The following is a 27246-nucleotide window of genomic DNA, read 5'->3' as shown; positions in this document are numbered from 1 at the left end:
TCTGCCTTCATGCATTGCTTTGAAGTCACACCAAATCACGTCTGAACCTTCAACGTCACTCACTATTTCCTTTAAATCATTTATGTTTCCAAGGGATGACAACCATCCAAGAGTCAGAGACTTTTTCCCTGCCACAGAAAACCACCTTTGGGCACTAACGATGCCATTACGGGACAGTGGTAGAGTTGGAGGAATTTTATATGTATTTATGTTGACCCCTGTTCTACTAAGTCTTCTTAAAAAAGAAAAAAAAACCCCACTGTTACACATCTGGATCAACTATAAGTTGAATGGAACAATTCCTAATCACTCAAAATTATCTAAGTTAGGAAATTTAGAAAAGAGGGTCTGAAACTTCTACAAAATGGGCCTGAGCTACCTAAAAGACCTGAAACTCCTTAGGACTATGACTCTGTTTTACCAGAAGTAGGAGCCTCCAAAGAAAACTCTTGAGCACAGAAGAATGCTTTGGGTTTTCGGTAGTGAGAGCTCATAATAATAAAATATCTCTACCATTGTACAGCAAATATGTACTATTTTAAGGCTATGATATAAAGCTCCTGTCCTCTTGCAGAAATTAGGAAAATTATCCAACATGTTCCAGCAATCCCTATGGACTAGAAAAGATAAACTAATCTCAGTGCACACATCAGAATCCAGGGAGCTGCTCATTTCATATCGGATGTACCACATCAGAACCTGCACAAACAGGAACACATCTTGCTGGCTCTGACACAGCACAGATATTTAATATTGAAATATTTGGAGTAAAGCATCTAAAATATCCCAGCAAAGCAGAGTTGAATGTTTTGAATATATCAAACATAGTATCATGTTCAACTTCACAGTTCCCAGCTCCTTCCTGGTATTTGGGCACCAGCTGCACTGCTTTAGTGAAGGTAAGTGAGAAGTGGAAGATTTTGAAGGATACAAAACTTGGTCAGTATTTAGCCTCTCTTCACATTTCAAGTTCTAATCTGGAAAGTATAATCATCTCTTACAGTGTGATTAATCACAGATAGGTAATAAAACCAATTTAGCTAATCACCAAAACCTAGACAAGATCTATAGGGCTATATCAAGCTATACTCAAGTGTGTAGCATATGAATGCAGTAGACTGAGAGCTCAACCTTAACAATATGAGGTAACTAAGACCATTTAGCTGTTATCAAAGGGAATGTTTTGTTTACGCAGCATTAATAACTTAATGTGTATAACAACCTGTCAATTATTTCCTTTGGTGTGAAATCAAACTAAATATTTTAACCTAATTCCTATCCTAAAGGCTATTTATAGAAATAATGCTCAATGAAACAATAAACCACGATGACCCACTTTCCAACTAAATAGACTTTTTGTCCAATGCATTAACAGTTGTATTTATGCAACCTAAAAATTATTTTAATACAGTCTAAATAATAGAGATTAAAAAGCCCATTGCAGATAGACAATGAACCATTCCAGTGTTCAGGCAATATACTTCGGGCAAAAAAATCCTGTGCAGTTTTGCATAATGTAGGCGTTTAGACTAGAGAACTGAACCTTGTACCTCAATTTGGCTGCATGGCCATACTGGGCAGGTGGTATAATCACTAAGGAATAGACTTTCATCTTGAACCTGAGAAATCTTGCCCTGTGGAGGGCTTTTGGTAAAATGGCATACTCTCTCAAGAACTTCTGTTTTTTGTTTGTTTATTGTTGTTTTTGTTTTGAAACTCTGGAAAGCTTTCAGGTGTTGCATCTATTTTAGCAACTAGAGCAGTGCAAGAGATCTGTAGAACATTGCTTGCAATGAAGACCTACTGTTCACATTATATACACTTAGGATTTTACTTCACCCTAGCTCTAATCTGGTACTATAGGCTGCTAGTGGTTTGTGACTCAAGATCATTTATGGCTGAGTGTATCAAATGCATCTGTCATTAATTTTAGAGTTTAGATATTCTGGAAGGAGCCCCCAGTTATGCACTTTGAGGTCTCTCTCCAGGGACATCCAAGTACAGACAGTTGGGAGGTTCATTTTAGGAACACAGCCCCACTAGAAACTGAAATGCTTTTTGTGACCTAGAAAAATTCAGTAGTCTTAGTATGATATTTTATAAGGATTTGTTATCACTTTTAACAAAGTAGAAAGTAGATCACCTCTCATTGAAAAATATTGGTGCTTACATAGCATCAACTCTGCATCAAAATGCAAAATGAACCTCCTGGATGTGTGTTCCAAACAAAAACCTTAAAAATATTCTAAAGTTGATCTTTTGTCACTTTTTTTCCCATTAATTTTGAAGACTCACTAGATTTCTTATTTTGTGAGAAGTTATCTACTGCCTTTTTTTTTTTTTTGGCACATGTAACTGACAATTCAAGTTCTATTTGAACCATGCTCAAACTCAGATACACTGGGTAAATAATTGGCCAATCTCCACACTATATAGATGTATATACGCACACATACACAATGTTCAGCTCTGATTCTTTGCAAAGACAAGGTATTAAAGAAAAAAATAAGAAGAGAAAGAAGGAGAAAAAAGTGAAGTGTAAGAAATCTAAGTCAGGATTCCACCGTTTAACAAAGATATGCCTTGAAGATATGGAGCACCTTGAGGTGCTCTTATCCTCTACTCCCTAAGACAGAATTTACTTCTCAAGCTGCAAAACCTGCTGGCCTGTAGCCTTAGTCTCCATTAAGCACATCCTTTGGAAAACTTAGGCTAGCACAATCCAATTGACTTTTTCACTTAGCATTGAAATATTTTCTTTATCTGAATGGTCAGTCATGATCATGGTAGATATTGGAATATGGTCCGAGATATACAAATAAGGCTTCTTCATGGGTTGAATTAGACATCAGACAGCTATGAGGCGATATCTGGCAAATTTTTAAACATCACCCAGTGAGTCTGATTATTTGAATAGAACTTGGCTAAGAATGCAGACTGTTATACATCAAGAATATTTCACCATCTATTTTATTATTTTGAAATTAATTCCTGTGACAAAAAACCTACCAGGAGAAAATGATTATATTTTCACAAGTTGTAACAAGATTAATAATGCTAAAAATGAAATGCCATTTTAAAGTCTTAAGATTGCAATCAGAAAGTCCCTCCTTGCATGCCACTGCAGAAATATATATATATATTTAATTGCACATGTGCCTTTCTTGGTACTTCCAAAGCCATAAGAACTGACCCATCTGAATTCCCTCAAGGAACTATTTCGTTCGTATTATGTCTCCTTTGTAATCAACACTGAGAAATGTCATTTTGATTAAACACAATTCTGAATGGCTAAGACCACAGTACAATAAATTCTCCAGAGCTATATTTCAGAACAACTGATTGCTCTCCAGTCTTAATCCCCCAGAGTCTTATTTAATCAAAATGATGTTGCTAATTAAGGATTAGAACTCAGAATAGAATGAAAAGGAAGGATTTTTTCTTCTCTCTTATGGTCAGGTCAAGGATACAGAATCTGCTCTAAGGAACTAAACAGTTCTATCCACCTTTCGTAAAGCTGACTTATTCACTGAAGTTTGGATTTAATTCAAAACTCTGATATTAACATAATTGGAGGTAAAAAATAATAGCTAGGAAAGCCTTTCCCAAAGGGACAGAGATCTGATTCACTAAGATCTTCACTGATTCTTCAGCACTGCTTTGTCAGTATGCAAATATGCTCAGTTTTGATTTTAATAACTATCACTTAGGTGTGTCTGGGTAAGGAGATGAGGAGGATGGGGAAGTTTAGGGTCTGTCCCACCTTTCCTTGAAGCAGCGATCTGGGGGTTTCCACTGATATTTCTGCAATCCTCAGTATTATGCAGAGTTTAACCAGAAATGTTGAAGTGAAGAAAGGCAAATATACAACCAAAGTCACCCCTTGAAACACTGAAGAAGTGAAAATTATGTGAAATTTAGGGGACTTCCCCTCCCTGCAAATGTTCCCCACAAATATTTTCCAGGAAAATATATAAATATTTAAACTGAAACACAAATGCCAAGTGTTTTTTCTGAGGCACCAGCAGACCCTCATAGAACTGAAACAATCTAGAAGATTCTTGCCTTTAAGATGAGCAGTTAGAGACCACTAGTAAACCCTAGTTCTAGCAAACTAGCAGGCACTTCCACCTGTGATTTCTAAAACTCTGTTCTGATGTTAACTCTAATACCTTATTGATTTTTTCCACCTTTAAGGAGCAAAACCAAAATATCCTCAAGGCATATCTTTGCTAAAGGTAATAAACCAATTGGAATATGTTGTTCTAACAGCAACTAGATTATTTGTTCTACAAGCATTTGTGGAGATCGGTTGATGATAATTCTGATTGAAGATTTCTGCTAGAGGCCCACAGAGTTTAATCACCTATTCATCACAATAGCAAAGAGAAAAAATAGGAAAAGCTTTTAGAGAAAGCAGTTCTTAAGCTTCTAAAAGTCTGAAAGTTACAGTTAAAATGAGAAACACACTATCTGTGGAATCTGCCTTGTAAATTAACAGTGATATTTAAGACAATGTTATATGATCCCCAGCAAATAATTAGCTGATACAAACTTACTAACCAGTTGAAGAAAGAAAGAAGTTCCTTTAATCCACAGTCCTCCAGGTTGTATGCACTCAGTGGACAAACTATGGCTCTTATGCCTCCAATTCCCAAGCTAGCTGTTAATAGTGCAAAGTAAAATACTATTTTCTGCTCCTTTTTGGTCAGCGTATGAAGAATATGCCTCCTGTCAATGTAAATATCTTCAAAAGGGAATGACACAACAGGTAGTAGGACTGTGCCTGAAATGGAGAAGAAAATTGCCATTTGAAATGGTTTAGAATGGGACCACTGAATAATTTAGATCAAAACTCTGATATCAACATAATTGAAAGAAAAAATAGCCAGAAAATCCATCCTAGGATTTGATTTTTTAAAAAATAATTATTTTAAAGCAGCTATATTGAAATGACTGACAAAGGAATCAAAGATGCAGAACATGGCTGAGCGCAAACAGTTAGAAACTTTTTGAATGTTGCTATAGGTAGACCAGCAACTGCTTCTCAGAAAGTGAAATTTTGTTTCGAAACCCTTGGAAGTATTCAGGTCCTTCAGTCAGCTGGGGCTCACTGCTTTCACTGTCCCTTCCCAATTTTCCACATCTAGAGAGCAATAGCTCACCATGCACCCAGGGACACTAAGGTTATGATTGCGCCTAAGGCCCTAACAGATCAAGAATGCTTAATTGTCTTTCCCTCAAAGAAAATCCTTTTGTATTGTATTCACGGAAGAGGTAATACAATGCTGGGTACAAAAGCAGTGTTCAGCCATGATTCCAACGTTATCTACATTCCTCTTTGGCAATTGTTTTGTGAGACTGCCAGTAGTTATCAAGGCGAGGCCTAGCTATTTGATCTGGTAAAGTGAGCAAGTATTTAGTGACTCCTTAAACCCAACATCCAAACACATAAAATTGAGTTTGTGTCACCTGGGTCACGATCTGCATTGAAAGGCCAAATGGCAGAAAGAGATCCCTAAGAAGTCCATGAACACTCTCCAGAACACAGGACTTACTTTCCAGGATGTTTTGCAGTAATTTCAAGAATATTTGGAAAGCTAAAGAAGACTTCATGCATGACTATTTTTTCCTTACATTGTTACACATCCAATTAACAATCTGCATGGCAACTGCAGAAAGCAGACTTGCTTATGCTCAGCTCAAATGGTGCTGCAAATAATAGTAATAAAAAAATAGTTCTGTTGGCTCAATTTAAGTGGAAAAAGTAATCCCCACCTGAGAAATTCACTAATTATTGCACCACAGCCATATGTAGCCTGAGAAGTGCTTACACATAGCAGATCTCCAGAATAACAGGTGGTGAAAGTGTCAGAATGTGCTAACAGGAAGCAGGCTCTGAGAATTAGGACATAGCTTCTGTGCTTAAGGCAAAAAAAAAAGTTTATAACAATATGTATTTAGCTACATTTTTCCCACTTGCCCAAGTATAAGTCACATACCTTTACATATAATAAACTCTTACTAGCAACAGCTGGGAAACAGTTTCCAAATTATCTCACAAAAAAAAAAAAAAAAAAAAAAAAAAAACTAAGAATCTCACATTTCCCCCAAACACTAATCACTTCAGATGTTTGTTAAAGGGATTCACTTAAAGAAGGAGCTAAAATCTGTCTTCTGTATCACCAAGCCACTTAGTGGGAGAATATTTTGGGCACTAAATATTCATAAGTTTAGCATGCAAGAGTACCTTAAGTTTTGGTCAAAGCAGCACTTTACAAAAGTACATAGGCAAATACATAGTAATACATTTTACACAAGAGAAATTAAGCAATAAGCTAGTGGAGAAGTTGCCTGCAAAGCTAGGAAAATGGTCAGATTTCCAATAAATGTTTAGTAATGCATTTCCACAGCAGAATTATTAGAACATAACTGTACGTGAAATAGCCACAAGGATGTCACCTACCTAGGAAGTGCAGAAACAGGCAGACGTACACGAGCTTGATCCTCCCCACGAGACACTCAGCGAGCCAGCCGACCAGCACCGGGGTTAGCATGGAGGTGCCTACAAAGCACATGTTGACGATCGCTGCCTGGTAGTTGCGATAGCCAAGTTTGACAGTGCAGAAGAGGATCATGTTGCAGACAATGCCAAAGAACGTGAACCTCTCACACAGCTCCACCAGCAGCAGACAAATTGCCGCTTGGAGGTTCTTCTCGGAGCGAGACTGAGACACATTCCCAGTGTCATTTCTTCTCCTGGGTGACAACAGTCTCTGCTGCTTGTCACCAGCAGGGCTCAGAAGTTGCTTTTCTTGCACAGCTCTTCTGTCTGCTGACATACTTGGCTTCTTGGAGTAAGGTGGGGTAGAGCAGCTTAAGTTACAGGTAGACTTCTGTTATCCCGGTGCAATTAGCAACCTCGCTTTGAATTCCACACTTCTCTACTACAATTTCTCAGGGCACGTGCCACTTCTGTGCTACTACACAGAGGATCAAAGAATATCCAAAAAAATCAAAGGAATACATCAACATTTCAACTGCTGACTTTAGCAACATTCAGCAACTTTTTTTTTTTTTTGGATTTGTTTTTGCCTTTTTTTTTTTTTAAAAAAAAAAAGGCCATTTGATGATGAACAAGATTTTCCTCTAAAATTACATTACCTATTAAATTATGTGCAGCCAATACAATATGTACAACTGTATCTGTATGTTAAGATAAAGGTTTTAATACACAGGAAGGAAAAGCATTTTCCAGTAGAATTCAAGAAATAGATCAAGAAAATAATTTGGGGAAATCTGACACTTTAATTAAGCAACAAGTGAAAAAATGCAAACAGAGATAATGAGAAAGATTTCTTTAAGGTTAATAATTCCTAATTGTTTTTACATTTCTTGTTATTTTTGGTTGAAATTCAGATAAGAAAGTTAATTATACATTTAAAGCTAAAGAAGCAAGTTTTGTAAGGAAGTAACAGATTTCCCAGACCAACTTCTCTATTTTGCAGTGCTCACTGCAGTTAATAACAGCTGGCCAAAACACTGCCAATTAGGAAAATATTCTGCATCTATTTTGCACAAATGTAAATGCATACATGTTACAAAGCAGTGTCAAAACAGACCTACTTTCTAAACAGAATTCTCAGTGCTTCTGAAGCTTGTTCCTATCTATCCACATATTACTCAAATTTTATCTCTTCAAATCTAGTTCCTGTATGAGAACTACTATATCCTAAACCAAATGCACAAGAGTATATAACCAGTAGGCATAAGCAGAGATTTCAGGATTACCTCCAAATCTACAAATGTTGCTAGGAAGCTTGCTGCTATTTCCCTCACTTGTTTCTGAAGCAATGTTACTGAACCTCAAACCTAGATGCTCTGAAAGTTAGATCTAAATAACACTAAGATTGTTGCCTAAAATAATTCATATTATATATATATATATATATACATATATATAAAAAGTAGATTCTAGTTAAAACCTAAAGCCAGAACTCAGGCATCAAAAAACTATTTTTCAGAGAGGTCCAGGCAGGGTTGAAAGTCACAGTGACTTACAGCATACCAAGGCCTATTTTTGTCTTCTTATCTAGGATGGGCTAAAGTGTTCTTCATTTGGAGCAACTGACCAGGAAAATCCAGACTGAAATCATTTGTAACTCATTTTCTGCATCAAAGCTAACTGAAACCAACCACATATCAAGTCAGAAAAGAAGAAAATGCTTTGACTAAAAACAAAAAAAAAGGCACATACACCTTCTGTTGCATGAAGTCAGTCTTATGTAAACATTCATGAACACATTTACTTTCCTTCTTTTAAAATAAATAAAAAATAAAATAAATAAAAAATCTTACAATTAAATAGAAAAATCAGGATACCTACATTCTTACTCCTACCAACATTTCAACATGAAACAGGCTCTGTTTTCCTATGAATTCTTTTTCTTTAAAGAGTGCACAAAAATTTACCTGTTTTCCCTAGGTGCAAGCAATTGAAAATGCATCATACCATAGAATATGGCAGAGAAAGTAGGGCTACTAACTGAGAAAGCTGTATCTGAATCCTCATGTGGTTTCAATTACCCTAATTTTAGGCAGCAAGTAAGTGAAAAAAGCAGTAATTGCCCAAGCCTTATAAATGCTACAGAGAAACAGGAGGTAGGTGATTTTCATTGTTGTTTCCTTTAAATTGCTATTGCATGTGACTACTATAGGTGTGGGGGTTTTCACGATTACAGGCTGTAATCAGTAAATGAGTTAACATACTCAGTGCTAAGTACATATACAACTTAGTATAACAATGTGGCCTTTATTGATTTTTTAAAACCGCTTCTACTGCAATTTCATGTTTTATATCTAATTCCTTGGCATAGTCTTAGTTGAATCAACCTGCATTTTGCCAGCATATTTTATTTTATTTACAAAAAAAGGTTTGATAGGACTGCAAAATCCTGGGTGAAAAACTCTATTATTTTTATTAATATGTTTTGTGTTTCACATATCTTGAAGCAGCTGGAAACTAGTTGCACCAAATAACTACTAACAGGGTTTTGATCAGGCCTTTCTACTGGCAGTATCTCTGCCTCCCAGTTTAAAAAAAAAAAAAGACTTTAATTTTCAAACAAACCTTCCATATAAAGAACAACATGCAAAATGGGAAAGTGAGATGTTGCAGAGAGGTTTATAAAAACAGTTGCCCTCTGACAGGTCAATGTCAGTTCATTAGAGCACTGGTCATTAATAAAAAGGTTGTTATCTGATAGCTTATCAACCAAGGTAGAAGATTACTTCTACTCATACGGGAACTTATAACTTAGCATAGGCAAATGAATTAAGTTGGACAGGCTGGCACTGAATTACTCTTTTATTCTCTCTCAAGTGACAGGAGTGTCCTTATTATGGGAAGGTTTATTGAAAATGAATAGTTAGAACTTCTGTGTCCAATGCAGCAGTTCCTCTGGATAGAAGGTAATGGCTCTAGAGCTGTATTTATGTGCTAGAAGGGCCATGCTCTCTAATGTTTTAGCAAGTTTAATTGAGTGCTTGTCTTACTCTTTTTAAGAAAATATGAAATGTTTTGCCCCTTGTCAAAGCTACAGCTGTGGTTCTTGCTAAATACCTGTGGGGAGAAAATGTAGTTGACAGATTGACAATGCAACACAACACTTTTGACATCATAAATAAAAAATTACATGGCTCAAATCATTGCAGTCAGTGCTTGAGTTCCCGTTAACTTCCCTGGGTTGAGAAGCTGGATCAGTGATCAGTGACCCCAGGAACTGCAACTTCCAAACCAGGAAAAAGGCAGGGCCGAAGTCCTGCTTTGAGGGGACTGCAACCAGGGGCGGTTATGGCTGGGGTTTGTTGCCTGATGGCATGAACACAGGGGTGCAGGGGGAGGTTGAGCAAGCAACCAGGGGAAATACAGCTCAAAGCTGCGTGTCAAAGGGGGAAAATTAGCAAAGTGCTGCAGAGATGGGTTTGGAGAAGTGCTCCAGGCACCAAACGCACCAAAGTGTCTTGCTACAGCTCTCTCTTTGTGACATAGAAAAGTTTTGTGACGTGAAAAAAAAAGGATGTGGTAAAAGCAAGGATGTGCTTTTGCAACCACGGCTTTCTGCAGGCATTGCCTACGCCTGCTGCAGGCAAGGGCAGGATGCGTAGCCTCAGACACAGGGTGAGGCCCTGTGCTATTATATATCTCCATCTCTGTCTTTCTCCCCTCCCCTCCACTTCCCCCTGCAGTTGCATCAACAAGATGGGAAAATCAAGACAGGCGAATTGCAAGTCTTTCAGCCACAAATAATTGCGGGAAGCAGTGTTCTTGCATAGGTCAAAGAGGGCCTACTGCTTGTGAATACGCTTTAGGGAACTTCAAAATAGCTGTGAATACAGAGTTTAATCACAGATAAGTAAAGCAGGGGCTCTCATTTGCTAATTTGCTAAAGAATAACAGTTCCATCCTTTCTCATGGGCAAAAAATGAAACTTTTTTTTTTTAAAGTTACTATGACAACTCCTGAGGAAAGGAAATAACATAGATTAGGCCAATTAGCAAAATTAACATTTCCAAAGTCTTACCTTTGACAATCATTTTAGGGATTTCTGCACTGCCTATCAGTGCAGTCTCTCACTACTCTAGCTGCTTTGCAGACAGCCTTGAATGAGGACTTTGATCAACTGGAATAAATTCTAGAACATGATCGTGTTTCTTTTGGTTCACACCATTTGAAATACGTATCCGATGTTTTTGAAAGAACTCTGCAGCATTGGTAAACATGCTGAGTAATTATACGTTCTACTGCAAGCCAGAAGAACTAATACACACAGAACCTAAGTGCTTTGTAAATAATGTAAAAGGTCAATTAGGAAACTGAAATGCAATCATCAGGAGGTTGAGAAAGCTTATTTGTGAAATCTGTTAGACTAGCAAATCTACTCAAAGAAAATTGTTTTCTAGTCTATAAACACTTTTTAAATGTGATAAAAGTACACTTAGAAGGCTGGAAAACGGTATCTACAAAATAACCTGTTATTAAAATTATTGACTTGTCTGGAAAGTTTAGGGACTGTAGTGCTACATTATGTTTTAATAACTTTATTCTCCTTTTGGAAAGTATTCTTGCAAAACTTTCAAAGATTTAACCAGATGTAACTTAGAACCCTAGCCCAGTTCTGCCTTGCAGCAGGATAGACAGAACACTTACTGTCTTAAAACATGGAAACTTTTGTCTGTGCAAGTGCAAGGCCAGGGTGAGAATTTTAATTTGTGAAAAAAACATATTTTAAGGAATATATTTGTCTACTTTTTTCCTTTTATAGTCATATTTCAAAAGAAGGAGGGAAAGCTTTTCATTCTTTGAAAAGAAAACACACAGAGAAATAGAAATAGCATAGAAATAGAATCAAATTGTACCCTCAAGAATACATATTTTTATCAACAGACATACTTAGTTGCAAAGGTTCCAAAGGTTAGGAGAATGCATAACATTAAGCACCTAAGCCAGTATAAGAAAGTACAAGACAAGGACATACTTGAGTGACTTCAGGAATGGGCCACAAAGATGATAAGGGATTAACCCACCTATGATATTTGCTTAGTCTTGAGAAGAAAAGGCTCAGGGGGATCTTATCAATGTGTAAAAATACCTGAAGGAGGGAGAGAAGCCTGGCTGCTCTCAGTGGTGCCCAGGGAAAAGGCAATGGACAACAAGCACAAACTGAAATACAAAAACAAACGAACAAACAAAAAAACTATTCAAATATAAGAAGAAAACTTCTTCACCTTGAAAATCTTCATACACTTCAACAGGTTGCCCCAAGTGGTTGCGGAGTGTCCATCTTAGAACTACTCAAATCCTAACGGGGCATGGCCCTGAGAAACTTGCTCTCTGTCGGACCCTGCTTTCAGCTGGGAGGTTGGATCTCAGAGGTGCCTTCCAGCCTTAATTATTCTGTTATTGTAAGGAGGAATAAGCTTTATGCTTTTTGCTTTTTGCTAAAGCAAAATTCTAAACAAAAAGGCAATAAAGAAAATGGTTTCTTGTCCTGTTTTCAGAGATGCCCTCTATGAATACTTGGGGAGAATGATCTACTAATTAGCTCTTATACTTTATTTTCTGTGGAGATGATTTTAAAATTGCTGATCTCCAAGCCTTTGGTACAAATGAAAATTATTTTGGCATGATTACTTTGTTCCTTCGAAGTGCACATTTTATTTTGGGCATTTTGTTCAAACATATATAATTAACTCTGCTAAGCAGTTTTTCATATGTTCTAGGGCTCTCATCTTATTGCACCTATTTGATGGTGTTATATTTCAGGAGTAATTGAATTGCAATTATTTTTCATGATGCATGATACAGTTTTATATCACATTGTTGGCAGATATTCTTTATGATGTCATTTGGTCTAATAGGAAAATTAAAAGTAGTTATATCATATAGAAAGATAGCTTTTTTGTGCCATGTTATAGTTTGTAGATGACACTCAGGATATTTTCTTTTGACATATAGATTTTTAGGTAGAGATTGAAATGAGATTCTAAAGCAAGGCTCACAGTTGAGACAATATTATCTGTACCTCCAGGATGATTTCAACTATTCTCTCATAGTGACAGTTCATTTATATTCAAGACCATTTAGTAGGCTGTGTTTTGTTTTTTTTTAAAATACATACAAAGTATTGTGTGCTGGGGGAGATTCTGCTTTAATTTTTTCCTTGATCTAACTTAACAAGTTTCAGAGAAGCCATGAAAGGATGGTAGCATCTTTTTCAGAAGCAGAGGACTGACAGTAGATGTCTCTCCTCTCTGAAAAGCTTTCCAGCCCCTGCAGTAACCACGGTAAAGTCTTTCTCGGAAACAGACAGTCTGCAACAGATAGAAGGGAGAAGACACTATGTGCAGTGAACATGTGAAACAACCAGCTCATCCATCAGCATGAAATTTTCACAAACAGAATGTATAAAAGTTGATAACACAAAGTTCCACATAGCCATCTTAAAACCTTTTGGACATCCCTCCTCTCTGTTCATACACGTTGCACCTTGTAAGCTGGTACTGGAAAGAATGTCACATAACTTATTCATTCAATGGCAAGCTTGAATGCTAAAGACTGTGTGAATTACTACAGACCCTGTCTACAATACCTGCTGTAGCTTGCTTGAGGGAGAAACCTGCAGAGTCGAAAATGCCTCTCATTGTGTTGGCCAACACTTCCTTATTACAATCATTTTGTAGAAACAAAATTTTCAATTATTTTCAAATATATTATTCAATTATTTTTGAAATTCTGAAGCAGAATGTGAAATTTTGAGTCTGCAGTTGCAACTCAACAGGGTAACAAAGCCGTGCTCTCTTTTTCTTCCACTCTCTTTCCCAGTGGTCTTTAGTTCCAGAGTAACTTGCTCTCACTTTGCAGTAATAGCTTGTTCAAATGATTTATGAAAATTTTTAAAACACAAAGTTTAATTCCTTATCTCAGTCTTCTTGGACAATATTCTTGCTAAAATGCAGCTTCTCCCTGTGGTATAAACACTTTAAAAAAGATCAGTTTCCTGGGTAAGAACTTCTTAGTGAATATTTTCTTTCTGTTTTCCCAGTTCCAACCCCTGTGATTTATTTTCTATAGAGCTTTTTTTTTAAAAAAAGAAAAATCTTTGTTTAGCTCTATTGTAAACTCAGGCTAGATGATGGACCTCATTTTGTTCCTATAGACAAACACATTGTCTCAGATAAAAAGCTTGCATCTAAGCTTTAGCTGTCACCACTGTCAGTAATTTGCTTAAAATTAGTGAAATGGAAATTCTACTCCTAATCTGGTAGGATTGTTTCAAAATTATCTCTAAATCTTATATTGTTTAATTTAGTTTAATAGATACTTTATGTAGATAAAGGCAAAGGCAGGCAGGTGGAAGTATTCTGCCAAGCATCCAAACACTAATGTCTTTTCATAAGGTTTTCAAGATATATCGAGAAATGGATAAGAACAGAAACCATGAATATGAATAGTTCTGGGCAAGTTAAGATCCCGATGTGATCTGTCAAGTGTAGGTACTTTAAGTTTTGCCTCAGGTTTGACATGTAGTATAGAGGTCACATGCTTATTTTAAAGTAAGAATATTTCTGTGTACATTTCCTTGTATCTCAGGCATACAACTTTGCCAGAGTCTCATTTTCACTTGCCTTTAATTTTTGGGATGGCTTCTGGCTGGTGCTGATTGGCACACTCAATTAGCAGGCTACTGCTAGTGCAAAACGCTACTGCTGCTGCTCGGATATAGCAGAAACAAGGGTGGCTGCAGTTGCACCTTTAAACATGAAATAAAAATGTAAAAGATCTATTAGGCTACACGAGAAACTCATGTCTAATCATTAAACAATATTCAGGCAGTGCTATGTGCCATAGGTTTCTTATCTTCTCTTTCCAGTCCCTGGGTGCCAAAGGTTGATAAGGAGGCCATGCAGAGGCCTAGAAGACCTCACCATATCTGCCTGTAGGGTTTTTGCAACTTCCAAATGTCAATCCAGTAGCACACATGGATCTTAACAAAAGAAGAATCCTAGATCCAAATGTTAGTATCAAAGCAAAAATGTCTTGACTTGTCAGAAATGCTCAGCACTTCACATTTTTACATAAATCAGCAAAAAAGGAAAAAAAATGATACCCATGAAATCAGGAGGTAGACACCTAGCTTTTGCCACCAACATCTTCAGATTTCAAAGCAATCCAAGTCTGTTTATGAGTTTCACTAATTCTCTAATATATGCTGTCCCTGAATCCATCTACTTTCTTCCCACAGATCACTGAAGAGATATGATAGAGAAGGTGAGTCCACTGCATGTAGACAAAAATAGAAGAAAACCCTGGATTCATTTATACTTTCTGGCTTTCATTATTTAGCTGTAGTAAAACAGAGCATTAAAAGCACTGTATACTTTTAATAAAACACCTTGGGTTGTCTTTTAGTATGACAAGACAGAATGCATGTTTCTGATCACTGGAAACAAGACAAATTAATTATTGTTCTATGTTCTTTGGCCAGCATTTCCATAAGGCATGCTTTTCCATTAAAGTTCAGTTCCTTATTTAAAAAACACCAATAAATAGAAAAAGGAGGATACCAAACATCAAGTTAGCAGAGAGAGGGAAAGTACTATGTGGCTATCAAAAAACAAACAAACAAAAAAAAATTGATTTTTAAGAGCATAATGAGAACTCATTATTACAGAAGAATACCTTACAGGCCCATAGACATTTTCAACAGAGATTACTCAGCTCAGACAGGACAGCTGCTCTTAAAAAACAATAGCCATTATGATACTCAGAATATGTTCAGTGGCCTGTAGTGATGACCTATAAGAGTAAGAAAATACATTTTATTAAATTGTAAGAGCAGGTGGCTTTTATATTTAACTTCTCTGCATGGATTACCATTGAACACACCAGGTGAAAAAAAAACCCTGATAATTAATTTCAACATCAATATAGTGGATTAACTTTTTCAACTTCAGCTGCTGTTTAACCTGAATGATTTTGACTAAAGTAGTTTAAAGATGGCTCACATAATCCTTTCCACTGATGGAAGTGGTGGGTGCTGTGATGTCTGTCCCAAAGTAGTGATGTCTTCAATTTCAAAGGTTTATGAACAGAACATCTGCCAAAACCTAAAATGCTGATGAACAGTTCGTGTGATTAGAAGTATAGCAGGCTATACTTCTGTACTTCTGCTGATGATCTATATGCATTTTTTTTTCTGAAATCTAATGGCAGTTAAAAGATCTCACTGAATTTTTCAAAGTATAGTTATTTCTCACCAAAAATCCAGCCTAAGAGATCTGAATTTGTATTTGGAAATATCGTTTTCATTTCCTGCTTTAAAAAGATATTGCAACCATCAATGTTTGTTACACCTGCTATTCTATGTTTATACACCGAATGCTTTTCATTGCAGGCTAAGTATTGCCTGCAATATCTATCTGTGCAGTCCTTAGCGCATGGAAACAATCTGGGAGACTGTAAATCAGAGAAATTCTTATTAACCTTCTTTATATTTGAAACATCCTTATGGGTTGTTGATTTTTAATCATTGGAATTTAAATTTCACTCTTAATTGCAGATGTGTGAATTCCAGGATAAAAATACAATTGCTTGCACAGAACTACAGAGTACTTAAAAGTAATTCCCCCGCATCCCATTTGAGACATGCAATATATTGTTTTGAAATTTTCCTTTTTTTTCAGAGAGGTGTGCTTGAATGTGCAATTCCAAAACAATATCAGACCAAATAGCTTTATCATAGATAGCAATTCAAAGCTTTTAGTACAAATGCATCACAAATGCTAACACTTAGAGGTTCTCTATGTGGAATTGTGTTTACAGACTCTGCCACAATAGCTAAAGAACAAAAACATCTTTGATTATTTAGCAGAGAAAAGGGTAGTACTGAAAAGGAGATGAGAAACTGTGGAACCCAAGACTATTGAAATATAATTGATACTGTTACAGGAAGAAAGACTAAAGTGAATAGAAGGACAAAGAAGGAATAATAATGAAATAAATTTGGTATTAGGTGTTCAATTATTATACTTAGATAGCATGAGCATTGGTGCATCAGTAAAGCTTTGTCACAGTCATAGTACAGGTTGACCTAAAACTGCATTTGAGGTTCTCAATTTTTCTCCCTATTTCTTTTTCCTCGACAGACTTTTTGAAGCTCTTAGGTATGAAATTTCTTAACTGAAATTATATTTGCAGCAGAGCAGATGAAGGTGGAGAGATGCAAACCAGGCTTTGGTTATCATGCCAGGATCTGTCAGGAAAAGAAAAAACAAAGATAGTTTCAACCAGTTCCTCTGGCCAAATAAGAAAAGTGGGGGAGACACTAGAGTGCAGTATGATGCACAAAGGAATAACATAGGCTGTGCTATATAACGGTGTTACAGAAACCAGTTTGCACACATGCAAGGAAAGGAAGCCATTCCATTGCGACTTTCCAAAACTGCCACGGCAGAGATCGTACTTAGTTTTACTATCATTGTATCTCTCCACCTACAATACATAGTTCCTTTCTCCCTGCTGTCAAACAAGGCACCACAATACACTGGAGAGAACGTTAAGCCTTTAAGGCAAGTGCTTGAAAAATAGGAAGTGCTAAGCTTTAGATGACTTGTGCAAAATTTGACTTTTTTTCTCCTGCATTGTGAATAGCGTTTTATTAAAAAATTAATTTTGTTAGTAATGTCAATGGACCAGATAGATATATTCTGGTGAGAAATGAGACTTTGTATATTTTTTGCAGACTGTGAAAGTGTAGAGTGGCTGAAATGACTAGCAACCCTAAATGCAAAGTTAAAAAGATCATGCTGGCTCCCATCGTTTCCCTGCATTCTCCAGGTTCTTTGGCTTGCTACAATTTCTATCCATCCTCTCCATTCCTCTGCCCTGCTGCTATTTTTACTTATCTCCAATTTAACCTGGCCTTTGTTTACTTTTTTCTATCCTAGCACATTTTTATTATTCCTCTGCAAAGAGCAGCAGGAGCTTTCCATACCATTATTTCTCTTTGGACCATACCCAGGCTCCTTATTTTCTCTACCATTTTTTTCATTCTACCTTTCTGCCTTCATCATACCAAATATTGATGCCTTTTCTTTCAGAGACACGAGAGGTAAAAAAATGGAAAAGAAGCTGGTGAGATTTCTGTAAGAATATGCTTCCTTTTTATTTATTTATTTATTTTATTGAACCACATACCACATAGATCCTTATTAACTAGCATCTTGCAGAACCATGCCTTTCAGGCAAGTCTCTATCCAAAATACATCTCTCTTCTTGTCCACCACTCCTCTGGTAGCCTGCTGGCTGGAATACCTTCAGATCTGCAATGTCAGTTCCAGAGCTGACATCTCTTCAGTCAAGCTACCAGGGCTGATAGCTGGATACTTAATAGGTGGAACACCCCAGAACTGGGTTGCTGTTTCCATCTGTGAGAACCTAGAGATATTTGTGGTATAAATTGAAACACAGGAAGTTCCATCTCCATGTGAGGAAGAACTTCTTCACTGTGAAGGTGACAGCCCTAGAACAGGCTGCCCAGAGAGGTTGTGGAGTCTCCTTCTCTGGAGATCTTCCAAACCCACCTGGATGCCACCCTGTGCCACGTGCTCTAGGTGTCCCTGCTGGAGCAGGGGGGTTGGACTAGATGATCTCTAGAGGTCCCTTCCAACCTCAACCACTCTATGAGTCTGTTCCAAGCTGTCACAAACTGAACTATGAAATATGGAGCACCTCTCTGAAGTTGAACATGAAGTTCAATTATTGTTTTTTTTTACTTCTCCCCATACTGCATGAGACAGATGGGAAATATATTTTTTTTCTCTCCTATGTGATCCAATATCCAGAATCCTGGCAACTTCTGAAGGCCAGAAGCACTAAAACCAGCAAAAAGTTATACAGTCACTCCTCTCCTTAGGAGCAGGAAAGGATGGAGTATGTGTTTTGCAAATGTAATCATCTGAAGATGCAGGTGCTACAAATCCATTAAATCCTTACTGCTGTGAGCAGTGGAGATTCTGAAGGAATACATACTTAATAAATAGTCACCTGTTTAGCATATTTGACAAACATGTCAAAAATGAGAAAGGTACCTTGGATTTCAGTGCCATTCCATAATTTCAAGTCCATGTTCCAAAGTGTGATATATAAAACTTAGAAAGAGCCTGTGTCTCCAAGATTACTGTACCACACTACATGAACATAAACACTGAATTCAGATTGGATTTTTCATTTACTTTCGTTGTTATTAGTAAAGCACACTGGTTTAGGTTATTCCAAGAGAAAGAAATCAGGCTTCTTGCTCAAAAAAATGCCAGAGAGATCTTTAATATGATTGCAAGTAATGGGTAATATTCAGAGAGTTGATGAAGGAAAAGCCTCATTGTGGAGACATTGCACTTGTAAAATAATCTCCAATACAGCTTCCAGCTCATGTTTGTTCACATACTTTAGAGAAATGTGTTCTAATCATCCAAAAAAGTTTACACTGTTGTGCTGAGTTGACAACAGGTCAGCAAGCAAGAGCACCATAGTGAAAACAGTGAGATGCTGCTTCCAGTTTTGTAATTAAATCATTATGTGGTGCATTTTATTCACAATGAAAATTTTTTACAGTCACACAAGCATGCTTTCATACTCAAGTAATGGAAGATGTAGGACTAAATTTAAAGTTTTACAACTTTTCCTCTTGCAGTCATTTCATTTCTGGATTTTGCAGGTTATCCTCAGTAGGTTTCGTGGAGTTTGCTCTCTGCAACAAAAGACAGAGAAGATGGGCTAAATCAGCCAAGAGTAGGTAGGGTTCTAAGTCTCTGGGACAGAGTAAGGGAAAGAATAATAGGTGTTAGAACATGTGTATGAAAGTAGCCATTAATCTCTTTGCCACAGTATATAGCAGTGTGTTTAAAACACACCCTATCAGAGCACCAACTGCTTTTCAACAACTTACTTGTGAATTTTCAAGTGTGAATGTGTGTTCAGAGGCTCAACCTGATAGTCTTTAAGAGCCTTAATTTTCACAGGATGTCTGTAACTAGTCACTTCGGAAAACATCGTTTGCTGCTAATTAAGTCTGGCATGTTTCTGTCAGACAGGCAGGGAATGTTATTTCCTACACTTTAGACGGGTCAACTATGATACAGAGAATTTGTGGAGCTTGTCCAAGGTCCCCTTGCAAATCAACAGCAGTGCCAAATATATAAATGAAGAATCCTAAATTACAAGAGAAGATAAACAAAGATTCTAAATAAGTATTCTGCTTTGCATGAAGATGAAATCGAAGTCATCCCAAATTTACCATGGTAGGGGAAAAAAACGAAGCCTTTTCAACACAGGCAACAGCTTGACAATCAGACTGTGTGCTTGATGTACTAGGCATGCAGTTTAAAGCCTTCCTGTCTCTGATGAAGAGTGTTATGTTGACGTTTCTCATCAGAAGAATAAATTATATCTTGAACCCACAAAGTTTTTCAGGTGGAGCTTTTCTCTAAATTCACAGAATCACAGAATGGTTGAGGTTGGAAGGGACCTCTAGAGATCATCTAGTCCAACCCCCCTGCTCCAGCAGGGACACCTAGAGCACGTGGCACAGGGTGGCATCCAGGCAGGTTTGGAAGATCTCCAGAGAAGGAGACTCCACAGCTTCTCTGGGCAGCCTGTTCCAGGGCTCTGTCATCCTCACAGTGAAGAAGTTCTTCCTCACATGGAGATGGAACTTGCTGTGTTTCAAATTGTACCAATTTCTCCTTGTCCTATCACTGGCTGCCATTGAGAAGAGTTTGGCCCCATCCTCTTTACATTCTCCCCTCAGGTATTCATACATGTTGATAAGATCCCCTCTCAATCTTCTCTTCTCCAGGCTAAACAGGCCCAGCTTGCTTAGTCTTTCCTCATAAGATAGATGTTCAACTCCTTTAATCATCTTCATCACTCTATGCTCCCTGTTTAGAAGTTCCACATCCCTTTGTACTGCACACAGTACTCCAGGTGCGGCCTCACCAGAGCTGAGCAGAGGGGGAGGATCCCCTCCCTCGACCTGCTGGCAGTGCTCCTCCTGATGCAGGCCAGGATCCCATTGGCCTTCTTGGTCACGAGAGCACATTGCTGACTCTGGTTAACTTGTCAACCAGGACTCCACTCCCAAATCCCTCTCTGCAGAGCTGCTTTCCAGCAGGTCAACCCCTAATCTGTCCTGGTGCCTGGGGTTATTCTAGCTCAGGTGCAGGACCCCACACTTGTCCTTGTTGAACCTTACGAGGTTCCTCTCTGCCCAACTCTCCATCCTGTTTAGGCCTGTCTGAATGGGCGCACAGCCCTCGGGAGTGTCGCCACTCCACCCAGTTTGGCATCATCTGCCAACCTGCTGAGGGCCAACTCTGCCCCTTCATCTAAGTCACTGATTAATAAGTTAGCTTAGTGAATCTGCATTTTCCAAGATTATATACTAAGTAAGTCTTAGGAGGCTGTAATCCTTCCTTGTAAACCCTTGTTAAACGTTTTCAGTACCTAGTTGAAACAGAAAAATAAATACTCAAAAGCATTGTGAGCCAAGCTAGTCAACAAGTTTTACAATGGCATGAACTTCTCTCCAGTTTTAAGGAATGACTTTTCAACATGTTAACACTGTAACTGCTGAAAGTTAGCAAATGTAAATCACCTCATCCTGTGTATCGTGATGTATAAGAGCTGAATCTTGAGAAATTCTTTCTATTCAGTCCTCTTGATTCGGGCCTTATCTGCATTTAAGGCCTTCCCTAGCATAACATTTTGGTTAGGGGCACGACCTTTCTCCTTTTAGCTGTTACAGTAACACGAATAAAAAGTTTACTGCACAGGCAGTATAAATCCATGACAGTTACGTTCCCCCAGCTATACAGGGACAACTACATGACTAAATGCTGTTTTACAGGGTTGTAACAACAACCAAAGGATTATATTACTTTAACTATGGTGGTATATTTAAAGCGGCACAATTTCGAGCACAGACAAGGCCATATTTACTACTTCGGGTATAACAGCTACAGAAGAATTATACTCCATACATAAATCATCACATGTTAAAATACTGTATCTAGCATCAATGCGTGCCAGTAAAGAGACTCAAAAAAGCTTCAGGCCCTTGCTGATGGAAAATGGAGAAACTGCTTATTTTTATTATTACCTTCAGAGTTTTGGATTCTAAGCTTGTCATTTATCAGGACTTATTGCATTTTTTTCCTTGTGGAAACCCAAACTTTGCTGAAAACCACAGAAAGGGTTTTAGCAGTTTTATCCCTATTTTTCAACGAGCTCTCATACTCAGATTTTGTACACTCTAAGCCGAAGTTGTGCTAGCTGTATCTCAGGAGATGTTATTGTGGAAAGAAATCTCAAGCTGCACTGAGTGGGCATTTTGTGCTCCACAGGATCAGAGCACTTGTGCCCTGGCTGCTGCTCCCTGAGGGTTAGGTCAGGGATGTTCCATGTCTGGTCTGGTTCCCAGAGTAAGTAGGAAGCCTCTAAAGTACTTAAAGAGGTAGTGTCTGCCTTTTGGGAACAGCCAGAGGATAGAAGTATCTGGAAGATGTATCTGGATGCATTACCATTTTCCCATTTCTGGAAAACTCACAGAGGATATTGGAATTTGCTGGAGAACTAGCTTTATCATCTACAATTTGTGCCATCAGGCGCACACTTAAGCAGCTCATGCTTAAGACACATTAAGGTGAGCTGCAATCATGGATCACACCAGGAATATAATTTAGCTTTTTCTCTACAATTTCCTATTCTAAACTCTTTACGACTTTAGGCTATTTAGTACTTATTTTTAAATAGACATGTTTGAGAAAGAGAAATAAATGGAATTGAACTAACATTGCTACTACTTATAGAACTTGATAGGAATTTATTTCACAGTAAGCGAATGTATGACAATGGCTTGTGAACATATTCTGCAAATCTTACTGTATCAAACCGGCAAGAGGTATTTTTTTGATTTTTGATACATTCAGTAATGCATCCATGTCTTCAACATTCAGCTGATGTCCCCCTGAAAAAATCCCACTCATCCATTTAGCAGGAGTTTGCAACATATACATTGTCCATTTCTATACCTGGATAGGGAGGGGGGATCCCCACAGAAGAAGCCACCATTGAGTCCTTGGATTTCATCGAGACACCAGCTTCCAACTGAACCACTTATCCAGATGTTAGTGTTTTGAAATCACCTACACCCTCAGAAAGTGAGGCTAATAAAATTACTCGAAGTGGTACTAAAGCTTTGTTAGAGTTTTAGTTCACTATTCTTTTCTCCTCAGCTGATTCTTCCTAATTCAGTTGATAGCAAGGAGCCAGTGCAACTCTAGCCTTGAGACAGAAAGATCCTGACCAGACAATGAAAAGCGATCAGCCTCAGCAAGCCTGCAGACCCCATGGTTCACTGGCTATCTAAATTGCATTCATACAGCTCTTGTCATAAGAAATATGCTGGTTAAGTTCAGGGACAGGTTAACTTACCATTGATTTATAAACTTCACTAATGCTTTTTTTTTTCCTGAAATGGTTTCTCAACGGGGATTTGTTTTTATTTTTTTAAGCAGTTTGGAAGTTAGCTAGATATCAACTGATGCTATCAAATACACAAAAATGTGTTTCGTTTTGTTTTTTAATTGAATGGGAAGAAATAAGCCCCATCTGATAATGCCCCATTTAGTGTATTTAAATGCTGGTCAGGGCAAGCCCTTTCCAAGAGTTTAAAGCAATGTAGTCCATTCGGTCTGTAGTCCAGTCAGCCTGGTGGCTGCATCTACCAACAAAGGCTTATTTAATGAGTGCCAGCAGTGTCAGGACATTTTGCAGTGCTGAAGGAGCCCAGGGTGCAAAACTTTGTTCTGAGAAAAATGCCTAGCCTCACTCAGGGAGATTGTGAATGCAAAAAAAGGAAAGAAAAAAAAAATGAAAGAAGAAATGCATTGAGGAACTTCTGCCTGATGAAAATTGAAAAAATATTTAAATCTCATTAGAAAAATAAAGTTTGCCTTTTTCTACTCTCTCATACAGCATGCAGGCAATGAACACATATGCTGTCATATTCATATTTTCAGGGCTCTTTTTTTCCCCCAAACCTTTGTACCTCAGACTTGAACTTTAAACTTGTGACAGTGTTATGTTCATTAGAATAAGAATCGCTTGCTATTTCCATAGCAAAGCTCTCCCCCAGAGGTTATCTTAGCTGTTTTATAAATCATATCAGGAGGAAGGCTGGCATAAAGGTTGACAGCTCACTCTAGATAATCATTTCCCCTTCTTTTAAGTGACTTTAAGGAGAAAGGAGCGCATAGTTTTCCAGTTCAGTTTTTAGTGGTCAAGCATCCACGTCTAACGACCACCAACATACCGACTAAATTAACTTCAGCCGTTTTACTCATCACCCATCAAGCCTGATTTCTCTGTTCTCATGGTGCAGAGCTCATTACACAGAATGGTGTGAACTCCAAGCCCCTTTGACATAGGCTCTTGAATGGAGGCTGCAGCTCAGATTCGCTGTTGATTTATCAGCTACTTTATAGTCAGACTGATTAGACTAACGGCTTAGGTGGAGTATGAGCACAGTAGAAAGCTCCTGTATCATGGGGGAAGCCAAATAAAGCAAGTCAGTTCATGTAGGAAATAGAAGCTACATCTCAGTCTAACAGATTATTAGGTAGGAACTTAAAGAGAACAAACACACACTGAAAGAATCCTGGTTTTAGGAGAAAAGGTTACCTTAGTGTGTTATACTTCTTTAAATAAATTAATAAAACTTAATACTGCCCAGGGAGACTGAAGCAGAGTCTGGAGACAGCCTGAATTAGGCGTGGAAAAACAAAACAAAGTAAGAAAAACCCAGCAGTCTATCCCTTTATAACTATATTTCAGCATGATCCCATTCCAAGTTGTCTGAAGTCAACAGGAATCCTGCCATTGTTTTTATTGTACTTCGGAGCCTGTTGCATAGGAAGAGAAAGTCTCATTCCAGCAGGGATCCTTGATGATGTATCTAAAGCTTTCATTGCAAGATGAGAGTGGCAGTAGCAAATAAAGGAAGAACAAAAACCGATAATATTACTTTAAATGTAAGCATGATTTGTGTGTTAATTACCGCACCTCTCTCTGAAATTGTTGAAGGATAATAACTGTCCTTCATAAAATGGATAATCTTGAAAGCGTTTCCCAGTACTTAAGGTAGAGGGAGCTTATTTTCTTACTGTCTCATAATACAGAATAAAAAGAAAAATTCAATTTGATGACTTTAGGAAGAGTAAAATCCAAGCCTGATGAAAAAAAAAATCCAGCATGTAACTGAACTTTGAAATTAAATTCTCTTGAAATTCCAGAACTGTAGAAAGGACTGAATAGTATGCAGACAGTGAAAATATATAGAATTATTAGTTATGAAGGAAAAATGTTTGGAAAATATGTTAAATGTTACAGTTTAGATATGTAACAAGTCTAAATTGACCAGTCCAAGCTGACAGAGACAGCAAGTAGTTCAATCTGGTTGATGGCCCTGGTGAAGAAATACAGGAACTTACAAAAGTAGAACAGAATCTGAATCTTATGCAATAACTTGAAAGGAATATAACCAATTAAAGCTATCTTACATAAAGGTCACAGATATTGCTGAGTATTCTTGCTCCTTTATTAAGCCGATCTCACCTGGTGCAATAATCCCAGGAACCAGATTAACCTTGTAGATAATACCTGGTAGTTTCAGAGGTTGGCAGCCTATTTACACTCAAAGGAAAGTTTACTATTGTTATGTAGTTAGTATCTTCTTACACACCTAGATATGAAAATGCAAAGGATTTCATCAGAGGCTACCATTTAAGTGGGTGAGACTTTAAGGCACATTTCTGGATCGGCAGGACACTGAATACTGTAGCTTCCACTATCAACTGCCTGCAACATGGTATAAGCCTTTAGTTTCCAGACTTGTCAGGGTCCCATCTTTACGTCCATATCAAAAAGATGTTTTCGAATTGATTCCTAGTCTCACACGGAATCACTGAATGACACAAGTTTTCCCTACCACTAGCAGAGAACTGTGTTTTCTGTGAATCAGGTATTACTCCTAACTCTCACCCATCACCGTGTTGAGAAACACAACTCAGAGACAAATCCAAAATCAATACTGCGTTTGCTCCAAAAGGAATCAAGGAAGCCAGGAAATTCTGAGCTAAAGGTGCTGCATGGTGTCTTTGACTTATCTCGTGTTGCGTGTTGTAACATGTACTGCACTAACTGCTAAGTATGATTCTGTAGTTAAACACAAAGGTCATTTCATGCTTATTAAAAGCAGCTTCTCTGGATGGAAAGAAGGAACGGCTAAATATCACCCCATGATTTGGGCCAAAAAAGACTTGACACTTTTTTTTGGTATAATCCATAGACAAAGATACATTAAATTTAATGAGAACTTGCTTGAAAAAAGATGCAGCTATTGCAGAAGCTGGCCAGAAGTCATTACTGCAATTAAGCCTGATGTGTGCTTTTACCCTGCATGTTGTGAGAAAGTAAGTTGCTGCATCAGAAGGAGCTCCCGGTGATATTTCTGTGCACTCCTAGAGATTAGGAGTCACCTTGTGACCATGTAGTCAAAGGGAACAAGGCAGTGTGTGTGCACCATGTGTGCACCACGCTCACCGATCGGAGCAGCGGGGCTTGTGCACCCCGCTGGATGCTGAGGTCAGCGACAAGCTTAGGATGCGAAACTGCAATTGCTTAAACCCATTGCTCCCTGGAGCACAAGTGAAGTAAAGCATGTTCCAGGAAGAAGCTGTATCCTTCTCCCACTGGGAACCCAATTTCTGCCTGCTATACTGCATATTTTCAGCTCTGGGCAGAGACATGAAAAGGCTGGGGTGGCAGTCACTTTCTCCTTGCACTTTCCTCAAGGTTTCTAAGGACATAGCTGCAGTTCACCTGTGTATGCTTCCTGAGAGAGAAGCAGATAAAGAAAGATCATCCAGCGGTGTTAGTAACTTTTGGGGACAAGAAATGACTGTGAAAGAGGCCTATGTATGGAGGTCCATTTCAATTAGAATTATATATCAATCCTCAAAGGCTATTAACATTTTGCCTTTGATTTGGACATTAGAGATAATCTTAGCTGATACAGTTGGAGTTACATCTCAGCATTCTGAAAGTGGGGAGGAAAATACTGCCTGTTTACACCTAACTTACCTTAAAGCCCAAAACAGATTTTGCTTAGCCTTTTCGCATTTTGCTATTATAGATGCCAAGCTACTACTGTACTTTCCATCTTCTACTAAGCCGAAATTAAAAAAAAAAAATGTTTGTTATTATGACTGTATTTCATTGTTTCTTGAATGAGGACAGTTCAATACAATCTCTAACCTGCACATGCTTGCAGCCTCGGGGCTATGAATCATGTTTGTTTTAAAAGAGGCAGCTCTCTCAGACTGTCAGTCACCTGGGTTATTAGGAACAGAGCACTTTAAGAATTACTCTGCCACCTCCTCGCCTCTAAATATAGATAGCATGCGTGGGTCTAAGTGAGTTAGCTAGTCTGAGAAAAGGTCTCATTCCAAATAATCAATTAAAAATCCATCATTTTAAGAAATATGTGGGCCTCAGGCCAAATGCATCTTGAATGTGATACCTTTGACTGTTTAATACTAGTATTAATTATTTGTATTACAACCCAA

General features: G+C 37.9%; 1 protein-coding gene across 1 annotated transcript in view; it reads right to left on the bottom strand.

The window, feature by feature from the left end:
* Window positions 1-7075, bottom strand: part of SLC15A5 (solute carrier family 15 member 5) — a 33030-nt gene extending 25955 nt beyond the window's left edge. The window contains exons 1-2 of the mRNA XM_088528453.1: window positions 6467-7075; window positions 4564-4786 (exon numbers count right to left, since the gene is read on the bottom strand). Coding sequence (XP_088384579.1) covers window positions 4564-4786; window positions 6467-6842 — 599 coding nt within the window. The 5' untranslated portion in view covers window positions 6843-7075. The remainder of the gene's footprint in view (window positions 1-4563; window positions 4787-6466) is intronic.
* Window positions 7076-27246: the final 20171 nt, after the last annotated feature.

Source organism: Tinamus guttatus, unplaced genomic scaffold (genome assembly GCF_059628265.1).
Source record: "Tinamus guttatus ecotype Peru unplaced genomic scaffold, ASM5962826v1 Tinamus_guttatus_pri_ptg000308l, whole genome shotgun sequence".
NCBI lineage: Eukaryota > Metazoa > Chordata > Aves > Tinamiformes > Tinamidae > Tinamus > Tinamus guttatus.
Note: the sequence above shows the minus strand (reverse complement) of the source record. Positions and strands in the feature narration are given on the sequence as shown.